Raw genomic sequence first — 23,485 nt, 5'->3', positions numbered from 1 at the left:
TTTCAAATGTTAAATATTTATTAAGAACTGTACATCTTAAATTGTAATTTTCTCAAATGAAATCATGACAGTTTATTTGATAAATAACATTGTTTTACTGCTGTTAACAAATGTGTTCTGTGAACGAATTGAGAATATTGAAAGGAACTGTGCTGTTGAGTGCTTTTGAATGTGTTTCTTAGTTTAATATTTTAGGTTATAGTACAGTTTTAGTTCTAATATATTACACTTAAACTACAGTTTAGTACAGTTACTGATATTACAGCCACAGTTCTAGTATATAGTACAGTTATTATTATACTATAGTTATAGTACACTAACAGTTACAGTTCTAGTTTATATTAGTTTTAGTTACGAGTACAGTTGTAGTACTTAGTGTAATACTACAGTTAAACTGAAGCCACATTCTAGTTAGTAATAATGCAGTTATAATTATCTTAGTATACATTATACTTGTTATAATTCATATGACATTATATTTTATAACTTCAGTTATAGCACAATCACAGTTAAAGTCATTTAACAGCATTTATTTTTGCATAACTTCCTAAGATTTAGAACACAGCGTAAACGTGATTTAAAAACTACAACTCCCATGATGTACAGCGAGGAAGAGTTTACAGCTAAGAAATATTATTAGCTGATATTACTGAACCCTGCGCCAAAAGTTAAAAATGTGTAATTACGAGGATTTTCTCTTTATTTTAAACTGTGGAAATAATTTTAGGTAATATTTATATAAACAAAATAAAAAGGATATAAACAAATTAACATATACGAAACTCGAAACTTAGTTCTTCTAGAAAACGTAAAATAAATAGAGAAAAATAAACATACAAATAAGCTGAAATAAACATAATATATAATAAAATAGCGACGTTTGCTCCTTCCTTTTAATCACCGTCCAGGTTTTTCAAGTTAAAAGTCTTTGAGTTTATGATTAGTCATACGGACATTCTATCGCGATTAAACCAAAACCAAAGTCCAAAAGGCACATCTAAAATCAAAATAATTGACTAATTATAGAGATTAAATTAAAAGACGTCGATACAGGTGTTGTGCCGAATTCAGCACCCCCGCCGCGAGATGTTTTTGTCAGTGCACCTATAGGATCAATATAAAATACCTGTATAAGTTTCATGGTTATCACAGTAATGTTGCCAGAATTAAGCAGGGGTGCTTTTTCAGGCAGATGGACTGCCTTAAAAAGCACCCCATCATAACTCTCTTTCTGTACACACAAATATGGTTTGTTTTTGTCAGTACACCTATAGGATCAATATAAGATACCTGTATAAGTTTCATGGCAAAAACAAAAATGTAGCCAGAATTAAAATTGGGTACATTTCTTTCTAATTCAACTATTAATATTGCAGTTATGTTCAGGCAGTGGCAGCATGTGTACATTTTCATGGATATAACATTTTAGCAAGTACAGTAATGAAGTGGTAATTTTATTTACAATTCGCTGCTTTTGTCCTATATTCCTATTTATTTCCAGTGTTTAAATATTCCATAAAAATTGCGACAGGATATGTAGGAGTTTCATTGTGGTCAGAAAATGAACGTACACGTTTGTTTTAGAATAAGTCGAAGCTGACTTCAGAAAAGGTGGTGCATGCAGATTATATCATTTTATTATTTACAAGCGACCTTTTCTTTTTTACATCTCAACATCTAGAGTGTTTCTACTTGGGAAAATGCGATTTATTTTTATTTTGACGGAAATGAACATGATAGTTTGCCCGTTTTGTCATAAAACGCCGATTAACCTCCCTTAGGACTAAATATGCCGGGGATGCATCTCGCGGTGGGGGTGCTGAATTCGGCACAACACCGGCCCCGCCCCGCCCTGCTCTAGGCTGAGGGCGCTCTTAGCGAGTTGAATGAGAACAACAAAATAATCAAATCAACCAGTATTTACGGGTTTCGAACCAGCTAAAGAAACCAATGACCTACAGTTAAAGTGTCTTAAACGCGGTGAGAGCTCGAGTTTGCATGAAAAATGTGAGAATTCTGTATTTAATCAGCTAAAATCTGTCAGTGCTATGTTTAACGCAGGGTGCCGTGAGTGTTAATGGTTTCTCTTTAAGGACTAACGAGCCGCAACTTGTGTTTAAACCTCATTAACTTAACAACCGTTTGAGACATCAACAAACTACAAATTCCACCGTAAACTAAAGACTCATAGCTTTCAGACAATGTGCTGCAAGTGTATACCGAGCGTAGTGTTTCCATGTTAAAGCCTAGGAAATGTGCACTGCCTAAGTATATCTTTGTGTGTTACATTGTATAGAGACTTCAGAAGATTTTTATATTTATTTTTTAATTCTGAACACACCTCTGAACGGCTTCCACCTCGAATTAATCCTTCATCAAACAGAGGACGAAGAGTTTATACAGCGCTGGCTTTAACACAGCTCTGACCACTAAAGGTTACTCTATAGCCCTCATGAATCTGAGGTAATCAGAACCAAACACTCTGGGCTGTGGATCAGCGGACCCGTGTTCGCTGGAGAGATTGAGCTTCCTTTAGAATATGTTGGAGTGATGTTTATGAACCAAATAACTAATAATAACGACACTAACAACAGTAATTATGGTTGAATTATAAACCTGGAGTTTAGGTATTTAAACTGGACTAAAGCACACAGAACCCAGTTGTTCTGCTGAACTTTACTCTGCTTATACCTCAGAGTCTAATTATAGCAGCGCTGCAGTGGACAGACCCCGAGAGATCAGCTGTCACTCGCTAGAGAGAGAGAGAGAGAGAGAGAGAGAGACCAGAGTGACATTCACACCCACTTACAGACAGACACAAACACACAGTGACCTGCAGAGAGTACTCATTGTACTCAAGACCTTTCTAAAACGGTGGGTTTTTATTTGCTCTTACTCTTTACAGAAACCGTGGCCCCAGTTTGCAGCCTGGTGAACTCGGAACCCAGAACCTTTTGACGTGAAAGTTTTCTAGAGATATGATCCGGGTTTAAAGTTACTGTCTGTGACTGAAATGGCTCCCTCATCCCTCAGTAGTGTGCTTCCACAGTGAGGCACTATGTAGTTCACTAACGGTGCTAAGAATCGTAATTGAATTCGGACACTTCCATCATCCAACTAAGCGTCCAGGTCCACTTCCAGCTCATGTAGTAAGCTGCAGTGTTTACTGTAAAGCATTGTGGGAGATTGTAGTGCCATCAGAATCACACAGAAGTACAGTTTATGATATGGACTGGCTTTGAAATATTGTAGTGTTTGCAATAAGATCTTGATATATTTTAAACCTATTTTAAAAATCAATATCATGATAATGGGGCGTCACCGTGGAGCAGCAGGTGGTGTCTCTGTCGCAGCTCCAGGGTCCTGGAGACTGAGGGTTCGAGTCCTGCTCCGGGTGACTGTGTGTGAGGAGTGTGGTGTGTTTTCCCTGTGTCTGCGTCGGTTTCCTCCGGGTGCTCCAGTTTCCTCCCACGCTCCAAAAACACACGTTGGCAGGTGGATTGAAGACTCAAAAGTGTTCATAGGTGTGAGTGTGTGAGTAAATTGGTGAGTGTGTCACCCTGTGAAGGACTGGCGCCCCCTCCAGGGTGTGTTCCTGCCTTGCGCTCAGTGATTCTGGGAGGGTGCGACCCTGAACTGGATAAGACAATGAGTGAATGAATTAATAAATATCGTGATAATTTTGATATTCTGAGTTGTTTACATAACATCTCCTTTGCTCTGTCTCTCTCTCCCTCTCACCTCTGCTCTCTCTCCCTCATTCCTCTCTGTCTCTCTCTCTCTCTCTCCTCTCTGTCTCTCTCTCCCTCTCTCCTCTCTCTTCCTCTCTCCTTTATTCTGTCTCTCTCTCCCTCTCTCCTTTGTTCTGTCTCTCCCCCCTGTCTCTCTCTCCCTCTCTCCTTTGTTGTCTCTCTCTCTCTCTCTCTCTCTCCCCCTCTTCCCTCTGCTCTCTCTCTCTCTCCCTCTCTCCTCTGCTCTCTCTCTCAGGTTGTGTTTACAGGGGGACGATGGGGGAAGCGGTGGCGAATGTGGCTCGGAGGATAAATGCCACAGTGGAGGAGGACAGAGACACTTTAGGTCAGTTCTGCTGTGTCCACTGGGAGAATTATGGGAGAGGACATAGTTGAGGACACGTAGTTTTAAAACACTCACAGCAGGTCTTCACTGTTCATGTGGGTTTTATATCTCTAATAAACACAGGACTAATTTGACAGTGAAGTGTCATGTGTGTCCCACTGTGACCTGCAGTGCTGTTGCTGTACCGGTTTGCAACGCGGGGTGAATTACACCCCATTCTTTTGTCCAGACCTTTAACATCCTGTTTAATATAAAATAAATAATAGTGACCTCATGCTTTAATGAGCCTCAGTCACTCACAGTCGATCACCATCTCACAGGTCTCGCCATCAGGTGCTTTTCTTTCTTTATCTATTCATCATTATTTTATTCAGAAGAAAGACCAGGGGTGATTAACACAATACAGCAATTACTCTCTCTTGCTATCTCTGTCTCTCTCGCGCTCTCTCTCTCTCTCTGAGCAGAAGTGAGTGACGGTGTGTGAGTGAGAGTGCGTGCTGCTGAGCGTGTGAGTTTTCTATCTTTTTCTTGCTGTGTTGGTGGTGTACTGTACTGTGTATCTGTGACTGTGACAATATCTGTGGGGGAGAGGAGGAGAAGGAGCGGTAGTTAGGTGGAGGAGCCGGTAGCTGGCTGTTTGCCGGTCGTAATGGCGGCGGCGGCAGAGAGGAAAGTTAGTTTTGAGCAGCTCTCGCGGCGGCACGGTTTAAAAATTGTCCCCGAGGTCAGATGCTCAGTGGAGGAGTGTAGTCTGGCTGTAGGGGAGGTTATTGGGTGTGAGAACATTCGTTCTGTTTCTCGTATGAGAGAAAAGGTTTCTTCCTCAGCTGGGGGAGTTTTTCCTTGCCACTGTCGCCCCTGGCTTGCTCACTTGAGGGTTTTTACATCAAATCTTTGTCTTACTGGAATTCTGTGAAGCTGCTTTGTGACAACATCAGTTGTGAAAAGCGCTATATAAATAAATTTGATTTGATTTGATTTGATTTATAGACATGGTTCAGTCAGTTATGAGAAACGAGAGAGGTGATCAATTTACTGTTTAAAGAAGATCGTGCCGAAACTGAAACTGGGATTACAGAATGAGGAAGGCTTTGAAACTACTTAACTTCCTGGTGTTTTTTACCCTGTGGCTTGTACTGTGTCTTCATCCTCCATATTTACAAATGAGTAAGATCAGTGTAGCTACACTGGTCCAACAAATAACGGCCACGCATCATACAGATGTCTTTTGAAGCTTTATTTCTCACTCTTTCCTGCTCTTATTCTTCATCGGACACCGTGAAAACTACAAAAAAATATAAACAAAAAACTCTCAATTCGAAATATATATCCTATCGGTCCCTCCTCAAGGTTTTTAAGCCTGTGTCCATTACTGAACAAATCCAGACATGATAGCACACAAACAGCAGAAAACTCTAATATAATCACATAAATGTAAGAATTAGTCCATGTAAAAGTACACAAGTGCACAAATTATAAAGCGTTTTACCGTGTGCGCCTATTGGACCACATGTAGGATTAAATTATTAGAGACGTTAAGTCCTGTCTCTGCATCCTTGCTTGTCTTTTTCCCACAATGCCACCGTCAAGCTCTTAAATAAAGTCTTGTAATGTGTCTAGTTATTTTATACAAACTCAATCTTTTTAACCTAACATATATTCAAAGTAATAGATTCCACATACATTTGTCACTGTTGCTTTTTTAAACGTTTTTACATTGTATATCACAACACATGAAATTAAACATTTTAATAACATCATCCCAGAACAGTTACACTCCCACCAAATTACTATGATTTATGATAACCCTTATCCAAAATGTCAATAAATCTAGAAATTTTAAGAACTGTATTTGTAAAGGAAAACGTGTCTAAATATACACTGGTATTTTAAACTCACTAAGCAAATGTTTTAAAGGTAAATTCCAAACATTCTAGTAGTTTTCTATAAGTACAACTAATTTATGAATGGGACGTTCAATAATGGATGGATTAATTTGACTTTGACCTTCCTTTTCTAGCTTTCGATTTCCAATTTGTATTGTGGCTTTGCGCACCAGACCATCCTCATCTTTACAAACATCAAGTACTCTTCCAAGTCTCCAGTCATTGCGTGGAGTCTGTTCCTCTTTGATAATTACAATATCCCCAATCTGCACATTTCGTCTTGGAGAGTGCCAGCGTTGCCTAAGAGTGATGTTTGCTAAATACTCTTTCCTCCATCTACTCCAAAACTGCTCAGTCAGATACTGCACTTTGCGCCATCTTTTTCTAGCATACAGATCTTCTGCAACAAATTGTCCTGGTGGAGGCAGCGGAACAGAGGACTTCATGGTAAGTAAATGATTTGGCGTAAGTGGTTCTAGACCTTTGGGATCGCTGATGTAGTCGGCTGTAAGTGGTCGGCTGTTTATGATTGACATCTAATCTTCCTGAGCTCTGTGAAAGCACACAGTTTAGAACGCTTCTAATTGTCCTGATCTGCCTTTCCCAAGCACCTCCCATGTGGCTGGCATCAGGTACATTCATTGTGAAGTCACATTGTTTTTCAACAAGAAAGGCAGTCAATCTTTTTTGGTCTAATTCTTTTAAATTTTTTGCCCATACATTTTTAGCCCCGACAAAATTGGTCCCTTGATCTGATCTGATTTGCCTTACAGCCCCTCGAATTGCTATAAAACAACGAAAGGCATTTATGAAGGCATCAGTTGTTAGGTCTTCAAGCATTTCTATGTGAATTGCCCTCGAGGACAGACAGGTAAATAAGAGCCCATATCTCTTATACTCTTTACGACCCTGTTTAGTATGAAATGGTCCAAAACAGTCCCTTCCACAGTAGGAAAATGGGGGTGAAGGATTGACCCTGCTAGCAGGTAGATCAGCCATCATTTGTGTTTCTGTTGGCCTGCGAATTCTCCTACATGTAACACATTGCTTAATGTGATTCGCCACTACTTTGCTGCCACCTAAAATCCAGTAGCCATTTGCTCTCAATTCATTAAGGGTTTGTCCTCTACCTTGATGCTGAGTTTTTTCATGGCAGTAATCTAAGATCAAACGTGTGACCACACCATCTTTTGGTAAGATTACTAGATGCTTCAAGTCAAGAGGTAGAGAAGCATTCTTTAATCGTCCTCCCACCCTTAGAACATCATCTAATATTACTGGGTCAAGCTGAAACAATCGATGGTTATTGGGAAGTTTGCCATGTCTCAGTATTTGCATTTCATCCTTGAATGCATGTTTTTGTGCTAATTTTACAAGTACCAAACTGGCCTTTCTTCTGTCTTCTACATTTAAGAATTCTGAAGTTTTTGCTCTTTTCATTAGTTGTTGAATTCGAGCTATGACATTCAATGCTGTATGCCATTTTGAGAACTTTCCCAGTCTGTCCAAGAAATTGTTCTCTTCTAATACTCTTGCTTGTAGTGCCTGTGTTGTTTTGATTTCAGGATCACCCACTAGAAGCCCAGGTGCTGATATTGGTGTGACAATCTCTCTTTCCCACAGGAACTTGGGTCCAGTAAGCCAATCTGAACTCATCAAATTTGCCACCTTGAGGCCTCTGGAAGCGTGATCTGCTGGATTTTGGTCAGTGTCTACATAGTACCACTGAGCTGGATCAGTTACTTCTCTTATTTGTTGGACTCGATTGGCAACAAAAACATGAAATCGTCGGGCTCCATTATGAATATATCCCAAGACTACCTGTGAATCTGTCCAGAAGTACTCCTGGTCAATTTTAATCTCCAGCTCCTCCCTTAACATACGGCTGACTGCTGAGGAAACCACTGCAGCTGTTAACTCCAGCCTTGGTATGGTTACAACGTTTGTGGGTGCAACCCTTGCCTTACCTATGACTAGAGAGCAGTGCACTTTATCTTCACTCACTATTCGAATATATGAACACTGACCATATCCATGGCTGCTTGCATCCGAAAAATGATGTAGTTCAGTTCTTTGAACTTTCCTTATATTTTCAGGAATGAAGCACCTCGGGATCTGGAGTTTCTGCAGATCCTCTAGGCCATTTAGCCAACTCTCCCACTGTGGCTTTAATTGTAAGGGCAGTGGTTCATCCCATCCAATACCCTTTCGACATATCTCCTGTAGTATTTTCTTTCCCAGAAGGACAAAGGGAGCTAGGAATCCTAATGGATCAAACACAGAAGCTACAGTTGAGAGTAGTCCTCTCCGTGTTGCTGGTTTCTCATCCAGGGTAACTTTAAAGGAGAAGGTATCGCTGTTTACACTCCACCTTACTCCCAACACATGTTGAAATGGAAGCTCTTCATGATTCAAGTCTACATCTTGGATTCCATTAGCTCGTTCACTTTCAGGAACTGACTCCAAGACTTCTCTGTTATTGGAGATGAATTTGTGGAGATGCAATCTCCCTTTCGCACACACATTTTGTGCATCCTTTATTAGCTTAATAGCTGAATCCACAGATTCCATGCTGATAAACCCATCATCAACATAAAAGTTCCTCCTGATGAAACTGGCTGCTGCAGGATACTTCTTCTCATTTTGGCTTGCAAGATATTTCATTCCATAATTTGCACAGCCAGGAGAGGAAGCTGCTCCAAACAGATGTACCTTCATGCGATACTCCTTTGTCTCCGTATTTGTATCACTGTTTTCCCACCACAGGAATCTTAAAAAATCTCTGTCATCTTGATTTACATGGAACCTGTACATGGAACATTTTTTCTACATCACAGATGACTGCGATTGGGAAGTTACGGAATCTGCAAAGCACTCCTGTCAGTCCATTTGTAAGATCAGGTCCAGTCAGTAAGTGATCATTCAAAGCCGTGCCACCATATTTGGCAGAACAGTCAAAAACCACCCTAATCTTTTCTGGTTTTTTAGGGTGATAAACACCTTGATGAGGAATATACCACATATTTCCAGCTTTGGACTGGTTTTCAGCTCTCTGAGCTTCACCATCCTTAAGGACACCTTCCATAAACTTGCAATAGTCATCCTTGAATTTCGGGTTTTTCCTCAAATTTCCCTTTTAGGCGTTTCAATCGAACCAGAGCCAGATGTTTATTTTCTGGCAGTTGTGGACGTGTCTTAAAGGGAAGGGGCATTTCCAGGTGACCATCTACATTCTGACATATTCCTTTATTCAGTAATTGCAAGAATTGTATATCTTCTTGTGATATGCTCTTTTGCCCATGGTTTGTGTCTTTGAAGTCCGATTCAAGTGCCCTCAGAATGGCGGTTGGTGTTAATGTTGGGATTTCCTTGACGGACACACGATGACACAGACCTGTCACTTCTGTTGCCTGTGCAGCCTTTGTTGAGCTGCCTACTATACTCCAACCCAAATCAGTGTTGATGGCATATGGCTCATCATCATGTCCTGTGATGACTTGTTGTGGAGCCAATGCCCTGGAGCAGTCATAGCCAATCAGAAGTCCAACCTCACAATTCATCAACTGTGGCATTTCCTGTGCTATTCTCTTTAGATGTTTCCACCCTTTAGCCGTTTCAGAGGTAGGAATATGAGAACATTCCAGTGGTATGAAATCTCTGGTATAGGCAGTCGGCAAGTTAATAAAGCATGGTGAGGAAAACCCTCTAACTCTAAGTCCACTAACCCTTTCACTCTGAACAATGGAATCTTTTCCCATCATGGTGGTAAGCTTTAATTTGACTGGCTCTAACTCTGCTCTCAATTTTTCACATACCTCTCTGTCTACAAAGGTGTTGCTACTCTGTGTATCCAGTAAGGCATACACTAAGATCTCTTTTTCCTTGGGAGTGGTTGTGGAAAGCCATACAGGCACTATCATGGATGTGCTCCCACCATCACCTCTATCTAGGCAGCAAGAAAGGGAAGTTGTGTTTTCTTCAATTTGCCGACCATTAGAAACTGAGATTGCAGCAGCAGAAGGATGATCTTTGTGAAGTGGTGTTGGATGGTGTTTCTTACATATGCCACAAATAGCTTTATTCTTGCATTCCCTTGAATTGTGTCCTCTCCTAAGACAGCCAAAGCACAGGTTATTGTCAAATATGAAGCTTCTCTTGTCATCAACAGATTTTTTAGCAAAATTCTGGCATTTCTGGATGGAGTGATTTTCTCCACAGTATGTACATGTTTTCACTGCTGTACTTAGTTTATCTGATGCTTTCACATTTGTGATAAATGCATTAGCTTTTGGGCGCCTTATTTCTTTACATGGCTTTTCTTCAGTGTGTTTCAATGCATGAAAGGATGTTATAGGATTGCATGCAATCTCTGCTTCTTGTGCCATAAATTCAGAAAAATCTTTGAAACTGGGATATTCCTTATTTTGTCGCAAGCACTTTGTGACATGACGATTCCAGCGAGAGGTCACCCAGTCTGGGATTTTCTGAAGCATCCTTTGATTCTCTTCACAGTCATTTAACACCTGAAGCCCTTTAACGTACGGCATAGCATTACTACAGGCTACTAGAAAATTACTGAATTGTCTCAGTTTAACAGACTCCCTCGAACCAGTTGGCCAGTTGTTCAATTTTTCTCTAAATGCACGTTGTATTACAAAAGGGTGGCCATAGCGAGCATTTAGTGTCTCCCATGCTTGTTTGTAGGCTTCATCATCCTTCCTATAGAAGCTTCCTTCTAATACAGACCGTGCCTCACCACTAATGTATTTTTGTAGGTAGAACAACCTGTCAGCTGGGCTTGTGCATCGCCGTTCTATCAATGCTTTGAAACTTGTGCTCCACTCAAGAAATTTGAGTGGGTCCCCCAAGAAGACACCAGGCTCAGGTGTAGGAAGTCTAGTAAGAACCATTGTGTCCCGCAGGACTTGTGCTAAAGAAGCTTCATTGTTAGTATTATTTATTTGCTCATTCTCATTGTTCTTACATGCTTGTTCCCAATGTACTTGAGGATAATCAGCTACCTCACTACATTCTGTTCTACTCTCTTCACTGGCCTCATCTGAGTCGGCTTCGGAGTATGCCTTAAGCTTAGCAGCTATTACTTGAAGATCTCTCTGGTTTTCTAATCTTTTAAGCTCTTGTTTTTGTGTAGCAATTGCCTCTTCCATTTTTATTTCAGCCTTCTTTGCAGCCAACTGAGCAGCACACTCTGCTATTTTTGCTGCTATGCTTTGCTGTCCTGATGAGTGAGAGTGGTAACTTCTGATTGATTTGGAGGTTGTCGTCCCAAATATTGACTGGGCATACTCTCTATCAAGCACTCTGTGAAGCCTTGCATTTTCTGCTTTCGCATCAAATTCCTCCTGCCCCACTTCACTCATTCGCACTTTCATTAGCCCCATCAAATCTGTTGTTACTACTATGCAGGAATCCATTTTTCTTCTAACCTCAGTAGAAGGTGCCAGCTGAGATCTTATTTTTTCATACGTATCTTTAAGTTTTGTCTCCAGCCCTTCAATAACATCCATCATTTCAGCCAAGTCTTAGTCAGAGCACTCTTCTTTAAGTTTCGTTCTTATAACTCTAGCTTGTTCTTTCCAGTGTTTATATAGCATGATGAATTTATTCTCCCTCTGAGAAGCCTCTTGATGCATTAATTCCAGCATTTTTGGCGTAATCTTTCTCTCCCGTAAAGAGTTCCTGGGTTCTACTCTCTTTGAAGTGGTGGAGGTAGGCTCCAGCATAACTGGAGCATTTCTAATTTAGCATGGCTACCACATTTGAGTGACTCTAATCTATCCTGTTCCACATCATCCATCTGTGATTTTGATTGTTCATTAAATTGATTTAATTCTATTTGAAGAGGCTCAATTTGTTCACCACCCTGTGAATTTTCTCCTTGATATGACATTGTACACGTCTTAGAAAACACACTGTATACCACTAAGTTACTGCTTAAAATATATGTAACCTTAACAGCTGTTTAACTCTGTGCAACGTAAGTAGTGATACTAATGGATTCGCTCAAATAAACTATCTAGTGCACTATTGTTGATTACCATTAGATCATTAATGACAATCATACATTCATCAAACAAGAATAACAAATCAATTACTTTTCTCATTAATAAATCAGTGCATTTCTTTTAGCACGCTTAAACTTGTAGAGGTAGCTTCAGTCAAACCTGAAGGCGAGCCGCACTGTTCTGCTTGAAGATGATAATTGAAAATGGCGCTGCACAACGAAGCCTGAGCAGAGGAGCTTTGTATTTGTAAACTACGCTGGTAAACGCTGCACTCCCCCGGTGAAGGCGCTGCACTCTTGATCCGATGTATCAGCAACCAAACCTCTGTCTTTTCCCGTGGATTCAGCAAGCTCGTTTTGGGCCACACGTTGCTCCAGCGACTGTGCTGCTCTCATTTTTACTCTGGACTCTCGGCCGCGATGGCGGTACGTTTTCACTGTAGCTACGCTGGTCCAACAAATAACGGCCACGCATCATACAGATGTCTTTTGAAGCTTTATTTCTCACTCTTTCCTGCTCTTATTCTTCATCGGACACCGTGAAAACTACAAAAAAATATAAACAAAAAACTCTCAATTCGAAATATATATCCTATCGGTCCCTCCTCAAGGTTTTTAAGCCTGTGTCCATTACTGAACAAATCCAGACATGATAGCACACAAACAGCAGAAAACTCTAATATAATCACATAAATGTAAGAATTAGTCCATGTAAAAGTACACAAGTGCACAAATTATAAAGCATTTTACCATGTGCGCCTATTGGACCACATGTAGGATTAAATTATTAGAGACGTTAAGTCCTGTCTCTGCATCCTTGCTTGTCTTTTTCCCACAATGCCACCGTCAAGCTCTTAAATAAAGTCTTGTAATGTGTCTAGTTATTTTATACAAACTCAATCTTTTTAACCTAACATATATTCAAAGTAATAGATTCCACATACATTTGTCACTGTTGCTTTTTTAAACGTTTTTTACATTGTATATCACAACACATGAAATTAAACATTTTAATAACATCATCCCAGAACAGTTACAATCAGGGTGGGCACTCTGAATGTGAATGGAGCACGGGATGCTCAGAAAAGAGCTTTAATTTATGAACTTATTGAACGAAAGGCTGTGGATTTTATGTTTGTGCAGGAGACACATAGTGATGGTAACAATGAAACTGACTGGAGGAATGAGTGGATGGGGGGAATTTTTTTAGTCACATGACCTCTGCTAGAATAGGGGTTGCTATTCTTTTTGCAAAACATTTTTTGCCTAGTTCATGTGAGGTCAAGCATGACGTGCAGACGTATTGCTGGGTGCAGACTTATTGGCCATGCTCAATGAAAGCCTCGCAGAGGGACGTCTACCACAGAGCTGCAGGAGGGCCGTAATCACCCTGCTGCCCAAGAAGGGGGACCTTCGGGACATTTAAGAATTGGAGACCCGTGAGCCTCCTGTGCACGGATCTCAAGGTGTTTTCAAAGACCTTGGCTATTAGGCTGAGGAAAGCAATGGGGCAGGTCATTCACTTAGACCAGACCTACTGTGTGCCGGGCAGGTCTATTACTGATAATATCTGCTTGATCAGAGATGTTTTAGAGGTGTCCAGAGTTGTGGGGGTTGATTTTGGTCTTGTTTCCCTGGATCAGGAGAAAGCCTTTGACCGAGTCAAACATCAGTACCTTTGGTCGACACTTGAAGCTTTTGGATTCAGCCAAACTTTTATTGCGATGACTAAAGTACTGTATCATGACATTGAAAGTGTACTGAAAGTCAATGGCGGTTTGAGTGCTCCTTTCAAGGCTGGTCGTGGCATACGGCAAGGCTGTGCCATGTCTGGGATGTTGTATTCCCTCGCAATTGAACCACTGCTGCACAGCTTCCGCTCCAAAATTGAAGGGTTGTTTTTAACCACAGTATGGTGTTCAACATCGTATCTCAGTGTATGCTGATGACGTAGTCGGGATGGTAAATGGTCAGTCCAATATTGAAAATCTGCTGTGAGGGATTTTGGGATCTTGTCGGCTGCCAGAGTGAACTGGGGGAAGAGCGATGCTGTTGCAGTGGGGAAATGGAGAAAACAGAGTGGTTTACCCAGCCTGCCGGCAGGTTTGTGCAGGAAATGGGAGGTTTTATATATTTAGGTGTGCACCTTGGGGATGGAGTAACGGAGCAGAAAATCTGGGAGGGTCTAGCTGTGAAAATTGAAAGCAGGTTTGCTCGGTGGAAGTGGATTCACTCACAGCTGTCATACAGAGGGAGTTTGGGACCAGCTCCACTGGGTCCCTCAGGGTGTCCTCTTTCTGCCCAAAGATGAAGGTGGACAAGGCCTGGTGCATTTAACAAGCAGAATGACAACATTTTGTCTTCAGTTTCTTCAGAAGTTGTTGACAGGCTCTGTGGACATAGTGTGGAGGAAGACGGCCAGCATTATTCTATGGACAGTTGTGGCTGGACTCTGCACTTTTCCAAAAGAACACTAAACTGCTTCACTTGAATAGACTTTCCCCTTCTTATCGTGGACTGTTTAAATGTTGGACAATGTTTAAAGTGAACAGAGAAGTGTGACTCTTTGTTTTGGCTGCTTGAGGAGCCTATTGTGTATGGAGCGCGCCTGGACGTGGCGAGCGAAGGGACACCTGGTCTCACTCAAGCGCTGTGTGCCTCCGGGATGGTCACACTCCGGCACCTAGTGGAAGTAGCAGGAGCAGGTTTGAGGGATGTCCATGCCATCGCCTCTCGTCTAGGCCTGAGGTCTCTTCGTCTTATGAGGTCTGTGCTGAACCTATGGAGAGTTAGACTAGAGCCAGAGTCCAACCTCTGTTCTAAACTCTGAGTGGACTGTTTGACAAATGTGGACAATCTTTTATTTTTGGTGCTGGTTACAAAAGGACGAACAGAGTAAGGTACCAGCTGTTGAACGTTATTGTTGACCAAGCAAAGCTGGCTATATACAACTCAAGACGGAACAAGGTGGAGGATAGACCGGGGCAGGAGGTATTAGTAAATGATAATTCTGTGTTTTCTTGTATAAATAAATGTTGTGTTAAAAAAAACTCTCTCTCTGTCTCTCTCTCTTTTTGTGTGTGTCTCTCTGTCTCTGCTGTCTGTCTCTCTTTCTCTGTGTCTCTCTCTGTCTCTTCTCTCTCTCTCAGATCTGACGGACTGTAAGTTGATCAGTTTTCCTGATGGAGTTTTTAAAGTTCTTCGGAGTTGCACTGACAAAATCCTCAAAATATCTCTCGCCAACAATGAGGTGAAGGCCCTCTCCAACAAGTTCTTCACCACCTTCGTCCAATTACGAGGTGCGTAATTAGCATATCTGTGCATGAATTATGTCTCTGTAACCAGAGTGTTACTGATACCCCTCTGAAATGTGTGAGCTGAGTTGCTCTGTATCTCATGTTCAGTGGTGCACTTAAAGATTTGTGAACTCTTTAGAACTTTTTAGACTTATGCCGCTCACAGAACTGTGATATTAGAACATTTCTAGGAGGTAAGGCTGATTTATACTTTGGCATTGACTCGACACAGAGCATATGTCACAGGCTACACAAGAGCCCTGCGTCTCTCTGCAGTTATACCTCCACACCACCAGGGACTGAACCTCACACACCTTCCTCTACACTCTGTAGTACACACTGTAGTGGTGTAGTAGAGTTACTTTTATAAATCTAAAGTGCACTCTGTAGGCAGGAGGGTGCTGTTTGGGACGGAGCAGAGTTTACACAAAGTGCCAAGAAAGCAATTAATACAAAGAGGCACGTTTCTCCCGCTTCTCTTTATTTTTCCCCGGAGACGTCCTTATTTTTCCTGTGTTCTACATTTTGATTGGTTCCTGACGTCCACCCCGTGTCTGAGGAAACTTCTGTCTGTGAATGTGCTTCTGTCTGTGTCTCTGTCTGTGGAGGAGAGGAGCTCATGTTCCTGTACTTCTTCAGTTCAACTTCAACAATGTCCTTCCCACTACTGACCAATCACAGGCTGCGGTCTGCATTTATGGCATGCGGAGTTACATTTCTGGAGAGAGGTGCATCAGGCTTCAGCGTAGGGTTCAGGTTGTCTGCTGCTGACGTCTACAGGGCCCCTCTCTGAGTTCTGTGTTATCAGAGTTGTTTACAGTTCAGTAGTCAGTGGTTGTCCATGTTTTTTCAGGATAAATCTCGTGTGTTTCAGAGCTGGATCTTCAGGGGAACGTTCTCACCAAACTCCCGGACGCCGTGGGAGACCTGGAGCATCTGACGGACATTAACCTCTCCAACAACAAGTTCTCAGAGTTTCCTGAGTGTCTGACCGCTGTCCGATCTCTTCAGAACATCAATATCCAGAACAATCAGATCTCAGGTACAAGGAGGACGACTGGGTGTTTATAAACCCTTAGTAACACACAGAGTGAGCTGTACCCTGCACCCACAGTGAGTATTAATAGGCTGTGTTTGTGGTGGTGGATCATTGTGAGCGCTGCAGTGACACTGACGTGGTGGTGCGAGTGAATCAGACACAGCAGTTGGTCACTGCGGTGCTGAGAATGATCCACAACCTCATACCTGCACTGTGGAGGTCCTGTGGGGGTCCTGACCATGAGGCTTTAAAGTTTTATTGTTTTGGCTGATGGGTTTATCATCTCCAAGATCAAAAAGAAACATTCGTGTTTTATTAACTCTCTCTCTCTCTCTCTCTCTGCATGCTGGGAGTGTTTGTGAGTGTGTGAGAGCGGTGGTGTGTGTGGCTTTGAGCTTGTGCTCTTTTTCCATTTTTGATAATTACTTTTAACTCTGGTGTTTGGTGTTTCTGAGTGTTCACACTTAATTCTAAGCACTAGTGTTATCGATAATCCACCGCGTGCGGTGTGGGGCGAGTAATGGCCTCTTGCTTTGCGGTGGTAATGCCGTCTCTCTCCCGTGCGAACGGTTTCAGGTGCGTTCCTCTGGCCCAGGCCACGGTGGAGAACGTGCTGCTCGCGGTGGGAGGGAAAGTCGGGAATAATAAAATCTGTTCCGCGTCGCGGATGAATAAAGCCGTGGTGGTGTTTGTGAGGGAGGAGCGGCTGGTTGCTAAACTGGTGGAGAGTGGGATTGAGGTTTTGGAGACTTTTGCGCTGGTGTCTCCTTTGTTCACGCCGGCGTCGAGGTTCACCATTTCCAATGTCCCACCCTTCGTTTCTAACGAGTTTGCGGATGAAATGAAGATGATTCCTCTGGGCTGTAAGAACGAGGCACTGAAACACGTCATGTCTTTCAGGAGGCAGGTGTTTATGTTCTTGAACAGCCCAGACAAATCACTTGATGCCGTGTTCCGTGTGATTCACGATAATGACTCGTATACCGTGTACGCGACCACGGACAGTCTGAAATGTTTTCAGTGCGGGAGCAGTAGGCATAAGCGGTTCGAGTGCCCTTTAAATGAACAGAGGACCAGGCCTCTACTGCAGCTGAGACGAGTGGGGTTCTGGAGAAGGGTGACGCTCCTGCGGATGCTATAGAGGGCTCGTCAGGGACTCTAGCTCCGGAGGCAGGTCGTGGACAGGAGGTGAGTGAGCGGTTGGAGGGCAGTGTTGAAGGTAGTGGGGATGGTCAGGTTCAGGCTGAGCAACCCACAGCTGGGCAGGAGGGTGAAGAGCCTACCACCCTTATTAGTGGGGTAGGTAGTGGAGCGGGTAGTGAGGTGGGGGCTGGTGCTCTGGAGGCAAAGATAGTTGGTGATGGGGTAGATGTTGTTGTTAAGACCAGTGAAGAGGTGAGTTTGGGACCTGGTGGTGGTACGGATTTGGGGGTGGTTCAGATTAGTGATCACTTAGGTAGTGGAGCTGGTTCTCAGGAGAACGTGGGGGTGGGAGGTGGTGTAGTCACGGGGTGAGTTTATTACTCAGGTGAATATGGAGATTGCTTGTGGTGTGGATATAGGCACTGAGTCTGGTGTTCAGGTGAGCGGAAGTGTTAATGCTCAGGTGAGCAGTAGTGTAGGAGCTCAAGTGAGCGGAGGTGTAGGAGCTCAGGTGAGCAGTAGTGTAAGAGCTCAGGTGAGTGGAGGTGTTAATGCTCAGGTGAATCTCAGTCTGGTTCAGCCTTGTCTCAGGAGGAGGCTATGGAGGAGCACAGGATGTCTGAGGTGTCTGATTTTGGAGGGAGTCAGTCTGGAAGTGAAACGTTATACTCTGTGGAGCAGATAAACTCGTTCTTAGATGCTACTAAGGGCAGACTAGTTGAGGTCAAGGATTTTTTCCCTGACCTGGACAGGTTTGTGTGTTTGGTTTTAATGGTACAAAAGACTACAAGGTTACGACATTCTCTCGAAACAAAAGAGTTTCCGTTTAAAAAAACTCATCACTGCGATCAGGAAAATAGAAAGTGCTAAGTCGGGTGTGTGTCGTGGTACTGTTCGTAAAAATGTCTGAACACGGAACATGTAGGAAGAGGGTCTCTCTTAATCTTTCTGCTTGTTTCCTGCTCCATTACTGTTTCTCTCTCTTTTCTATCATCATGGGTTTTCTAAGGGTGGGCTCTTTGAACGTTAATGGTTTTAGAGACAAAGATAATCAGGCCATTTTTTATGATTTTTTTTCTCTTAAGAAATTAAATGTATGTTTTTTACAAGAAACACATAGTGATGACGCCTCAGCCTCTGAATGGGGTCTGTGGTGGGAAGGGGAATCATTTCTTAGCCACGGTTCGAACATTAGCGCAGGGGTTGCGATTCTTTTCTCTCAGTCCACTAGAGTGAACGTACTGTCTGTAGATGAAGTTGTAGCTGGACGATTTCTCATGGTTAAAGCCAAAATCATGTTTTTATTTTTATTAATGTATATGCCCCAAACAGAGGTGCAGAAAGAGGTGAGCTGTTTGTGAGGCTGGAGCAGTTACTGCAGTCCCTACCTTCAGACGGCACTGTTGTGCTGGGAGGGGATTGGAACTGCACTTTGGATTTTGTTCATCCTCAGTCTGCTCAGACTTTGGCCACAGTTTTATCTGGTTTTAATTTAGTTGATGTTTGGAGGGAAAAACACCCTTCTGTCAAACAGTATTCCTGGGTTAGGGTTTTTGAAGGGGGTGTGTATGCGGCCTGTTTGGACCGTTTTTATGTTTCTGATAGTGCTCGGAATATGATCAGTCAGTCTACCATTCAGCCCACCTCTTTCTCTGATCATCATTTATGTACTGTGGTCTTTTCTGTTGTTCCTCAGACCTCTGGCAGCCCAATGTGGTATTTTAATAAGACACTTTTAGCAGACAAATCTTTTTTTGATCATTTTAAACTGTTTTGGGGAGAGTGGGTCAGTAAAAAAGGTGACTTTGTTAACCTTATGCAATGGTGGGAAGTGGGGAAGGCCCAAATTAAAGCCTTTTGTCAGGACTTCACTGCCTATTCCACCTCCAAACTGAGGGCGGCAGTGAGAAATCTGGAACAGGACATTTCTAATATACATGACAGCATGATTCTCCAGAATTCACTGGATCTGCGAGCGGATCTCACAGCAAAGTTACAGGAACTGAGTGATATTTTAAAGGAGAAGGCAAAGGGAGCTGTCAAGGTTCATGTCGGTGCGGGACATGGATGCTCCTACTGCCTTCTTTTTTAATCTAGAGAAGTCTTCTCATCAACTTTGGTGTCTGTACGTAAAGCCGACGGAACCATCACGGCAGACCCGATGGAGGTGAGGAGACTGGCTGTAGACTTTTATTCCAATCTGTATACGGCAGTTGCTCGGGATCAGCAGTGCTCCAGGACCCTGCTGGAGGATCTCCCTCAACTCGATGAGCACCACAAGCAGGACCTGGATGCGACTTTGATATTTGAGGAGCTCACTGAAGCTGTCACTCAGCTGTCGTCTGGGAGAGCGCCTGGCATCGACGGTCTGCCGGTGGACTTCTACAAAGCTTTCTGGGGGATCCTTGGGAGGGACTTGTACGAGGTTCTGCTGGCTGGCCTCAATGCTGAGGTGCTCCCAAGTAGCTGTCAGCGCGCCGTTTTAACCCTCATCCCAAAAAAGGGAGACCTCTGCCTTTTAAAAAACTGGAGACCCGTTTCACTGCTATGTTCGGACTACAAGATACTCTCCCGCTGTATAGCAAACAGACTCAAAGGTGTTAAGTACGATTGTACATAAGGACAAGTCCTACTGTGTGCCTCGACGCTGCATTTATGACAATCTGTTTTTAATTAGAGACTTATATGACTATGCAAAAATGTTTCATTTAGAGTTTGGCTTTTTATCATTGGACCAAGAAAAAGCATTTGATCGTGTAGATCACAATTATCTTTTTTACGTTTTACATGCTTTTGGTTTTGGGGATGTTTTTATGTCTTGGGTGAAACTGCTCTACTCAGGGGCCTCATGTCTGATTAAGGCAGGAGGGGGTCTGAGTATTCCTGTTCCTGTCAGTAGGGGGATACGGCAGGGCTGTCCTTTGTCTGGGCAGCTCTATGCACTTGCAGTGGAACCCCTTCTGATTTTACTTAGGAAAAGACTCTCAGGTTTAAATATTATGAACATTTTATATAAAGTCTCTGCCTATGCAGATGACATAACAGTAATAGTTAAAAATGACCAGGATGTCATATCCCTGCAAGACACACTAAATGTTTACAGTAAGGCCACCTTTGCCAAACTTAACTGGGACACAAATGGTGGTCTGGGGCTGGACCGGCACCTGTTCTCCCTTCTGCTGGAAGGGGTGGATTTGATGGGGCTGACTCCATTTTACACAGCAGCGCTGGAGGCCTGGCGCCTGTTCTCTTTTTCAAGGGACAATTCCACAGAGCCTTCAGCATGGATCTTCGAGGAGCCACTGTTCCACAACGCATATTTTCCATCGTTACTGCTGGTCTCAGGAGCTTTGAGGACTGCCCTGCTGGAAAGTGGACTTGTTAAGGTTTGTGACCTGCGGAGGGGTGGAGACTGGGTGCTTGCGGAGCAGTTGGCTGAGATGGTCGGTCTGAGGTTGATGCGGTTAGCTCAGCAGCTGCTGGACTGGCTGAGGGCTGACCTCTCTGCTGCTGCCTGTGAGTACCTGGACACCACCCCTGTGGAACAACATCTGAGTCAGCAGGTCCCGTTCCCTAAGCTGGTGATGGACATGGACCGGGAGGAATGGCAAGAGGGGCAGGGGACACTCCTGTCTTTAGACACCCCTGCTCTTGGGATTTTCAGTGTTCTACACAAGCGGACCCTGTACCAGGCCTGTGTCAAAACAATCCATCTCCACAGCCTGAGGGACGTGAAGGAGTCTGGGTGGGCCGAGGTTGTTCCGACTGATGCTTCCTCTAAATGTAGCTGGCGGTCCCTGTACAAACGACCCATCGAGAAGAGGGTGGGTGACCTCCAGTGGAGGAGGAGCTGTCATTTTTGTGGTGAGACCGAGACCTTGTCCCACTTGTTCTTGCTCTGTGCCCGACTACACCCCATTCTGGGTGTGATTAAAGAGTGGGGCATGAAAGTTTTAGGCTCGTTCACTGATGGTCTTTTCTTTTATGGTCCTGAGTACTCAGCTTCCAATAAGGACAGAGTAGTGATTTTAAATTTTCTATACAGTGCTGCGAAACTGGCCATCTGGTGCACCAGAAAAAACAAAATGAAAGGTACTGGGGGTACTGACCCCGTCCTGATGGTCAGGGGTTTAATTCTAAAGAGGCTCACTGTGGAGTTCAGCTACTACTCTGTGACTGATAATGTGGACTGTTTCTTTGCCGTGTGGGGGGCTGGGGGCCTGCTCTGTGAACCCGATGGTCTGGCTGGTTTTGTGCTGAATCTGTGACTGAATATTTTTATTTAGTTATTTATTTATTTTCTTTTTTCAGTTAGTTGTGCCTTTTAAACTTGGTTACTGGTTTTATTTGTAAATATTTTGAATTAAATGTGTGTTGAAAGTCAAAGACACTCTCTCTCTCTCTCTCTCTCTCTCTCTCTCTCTCTCTCTCTCTCTCTCTCTCTCTCTCTCAGAGTTGCCGATGGAGAGATTGTGTGAGATGCCGGATTTGCGGAGAGTGGATGTGAGGAGTAATCCTCTCTCTCTCTCTGTCTCGCCCGCTCAGAGCCAGTATGGCTTCACCCTAATTTTGTAGACTGACAGACTACGGACTGGCACTTTATTGGAAACCCCTACTACTTTGTACCTCTCCTACTTGTCCCATCGGTACTGGATGGAGCTCTAGAGAACACAGTTCCACTGTTCCATTTGTATCCTTCTCCAGAGCAGAGATTATACACACTGTGCACAGTACAGCTCCCTCAGCACAGAGGGGTGTCTACAAACTTCTGGATGTGTGTATAAACTGAATATATAAGGCAGGTGTTTCTAATGAAGTGGCAGTTTTAATTTAATGACCCAGTCACAGAGATGTCTTAACCAGTGCCTGAATTATTTATTTTTTGGGGGTTGTTCACCTTTTTTCATCACAGAATCTTTCTAAACTGGTATAATGTGATATGGGCACCTCAGACTGGTTTGCCATGTTAATGAAGAGGCATTTGCGGAAGCTAAAGCAGTTAATTGTCTATACACACTTCAATCATGTGTTTATCCACATTGTCTGTGCACCTCATACTGTTCTCACAGAGAGAAAAAACAGCTGCTAGAACCAAAATCAATGCACTCCATTGAATCACGGTGGGAACACACTGACCACCGCTGAGAGTCGAGCTTTTTGTTCTTTAACTGATTAAAATATTTAAATATATAGTTTTTAGGAAATTGATGACGACTGTCTGGTTACCATTATTAGAATCATCAATTCATCTGATTAGTATTTGTTTTGGTAAACGATCATTAATGTAACAGCAGTCTGACCATCCGATAAATCGTCCTTTTATGAGTTTAGAAAAACTGTTGAAATCTGGTGAACTTCCCCTTTAAGATTTTAAAACAATTAGGCGCAAAAGAAAAAAAAAATTATGAATTAATCAGGTTGAGACTCAGTAAACCCCACCTCGTCGAATGGACAGCGGAGAAAGACCGGAGGGTGAAGTTTTACTGAACTGTGAATATCGACAGACAGGAGGCACTGCTGCTGCATGAAGTTACTGAAGTACAGAAGAGGACGAGAGACATTAACTTGTGTGAAACGTCTCTCTCTCTCGCTGCTGTCTGTGATGCACTGTCAATGACGTATTTATTAAACAGCCATTTTGGAGTATGTCCTCAGACTCTCATTTCAGACTTGTCTCGCTGATCCGTTTCCTGTCTCGTCTCGCTGGTCCGTTTGATGTCTCGTCTCACTGATCCGTTTGATTACTCATCTCGCTGATCCGTTTCCTGTCTTGACTCGCTGATCCGTTTGATATCTCATTTGATTATCTAACCACCTAACCTTAAGACATGTAAAGAACATTGTTGATGATTGTAATGTTGGTTGTGTTAGCCGTATTTTTCTACTGAAGGAGTATCTGCGCTGGTCCTACCCTCCTCCAGAAATAGTGCAGTTTCTATCGTGCTGAGCTTGGACTAGCATCACAATGATTTTGAAGCTGGACCTTTAAAGTAATAATATTACATCGTGTTAAACAGCA

At 43.0% G+C, this 23,485-nt stretch overlaps 1 protein-coding gene across 2 annotated transcripts; it reads left to right on the top strand.

Annotated features, from left to right (window-relative positions):
* The first annotated feature begins 1,810 nt into the window (after window positions 1–1,810).
* On the top strand, window positions 1,811–23,181 carry lrrc20 (leucine rich repeat containing 20). 2 transcript variants are annotated; one of them, XM_066664754.1, is made up of 5 exons: window positions 1,811–1,980; window positions 3,988–4,077; window positions 15,138–15,287; window positions 16,159–16,326; window positions 21,920–23,181. In XM_066664754.1, exons 2-5 carry the CDS (start codon window positions 4,008–4,010, stop codon window positions 22,039–22,041), a joined length of 510 nt encoding a protein of 169 aa, XP_066520851.1. In that variant the 5' UTR covers window positions 1,811–1,980; window positions 3,988–4,007; the 3' UTR covers window positions 22,042–23,181. The 2 variants fall into 2 exon arrangements, with proteins under 2 accessions (XP_066520851.1, XP_066520852.1); XM_066664755.1 differs by having other exon boundaries at window positions 1,811–2,007.
* The last annotated feature ends 304 nt before the right edge of the window (window positions 23,182–23,485 follow it).

Source organism: Hoplias malabaricus, chromosome 3 (assembly GCF_029633855.1).
Source record: "Hoplias malabaricus isolate fHopMal1 chromosome 3, fHopMal1.hap1, whole genome shotgun sequence".
NCBI classification, from domain to species: Eukaryota; Metazoa; Chordata; class Actinopteri; order Characiformes; family Erythrinidae; genus Hoplias; species Hoplias malabaricus.
Note: the sequence above shows the minus strand (reverse complement) of the source record. Positions and strands in the feature narration are given on the sequence as shown.

What these genes read in the sequence shown, in the direction of transcription:
- lrrc20 (XM_066664754.1), top strand. Translation starts at nt 4,008, where the DNA reads ATGGGGGAAGCGGTGGCGAATGTGGCTCGGAGGATAAATGCCACAGTG. An exon ending in GGAGGACAGAGACACTTTAG is followed by an intron (nt 4,078 to 15,137) that starts GTCAGTTCTGCT and finishes TCTCTCTCTCAG; the next exon opens with ATCTGACGGACTGTAAGTTG. An exon ending in CCAGAACAATCAGATCTCAG is followed by an intron (nt 16,327 to 21,919) that starts GTACAAGGAGGA and finishes TCTCTCTCTCAG; the next exon opens with AGTTGCCGATGGAGAGATTG.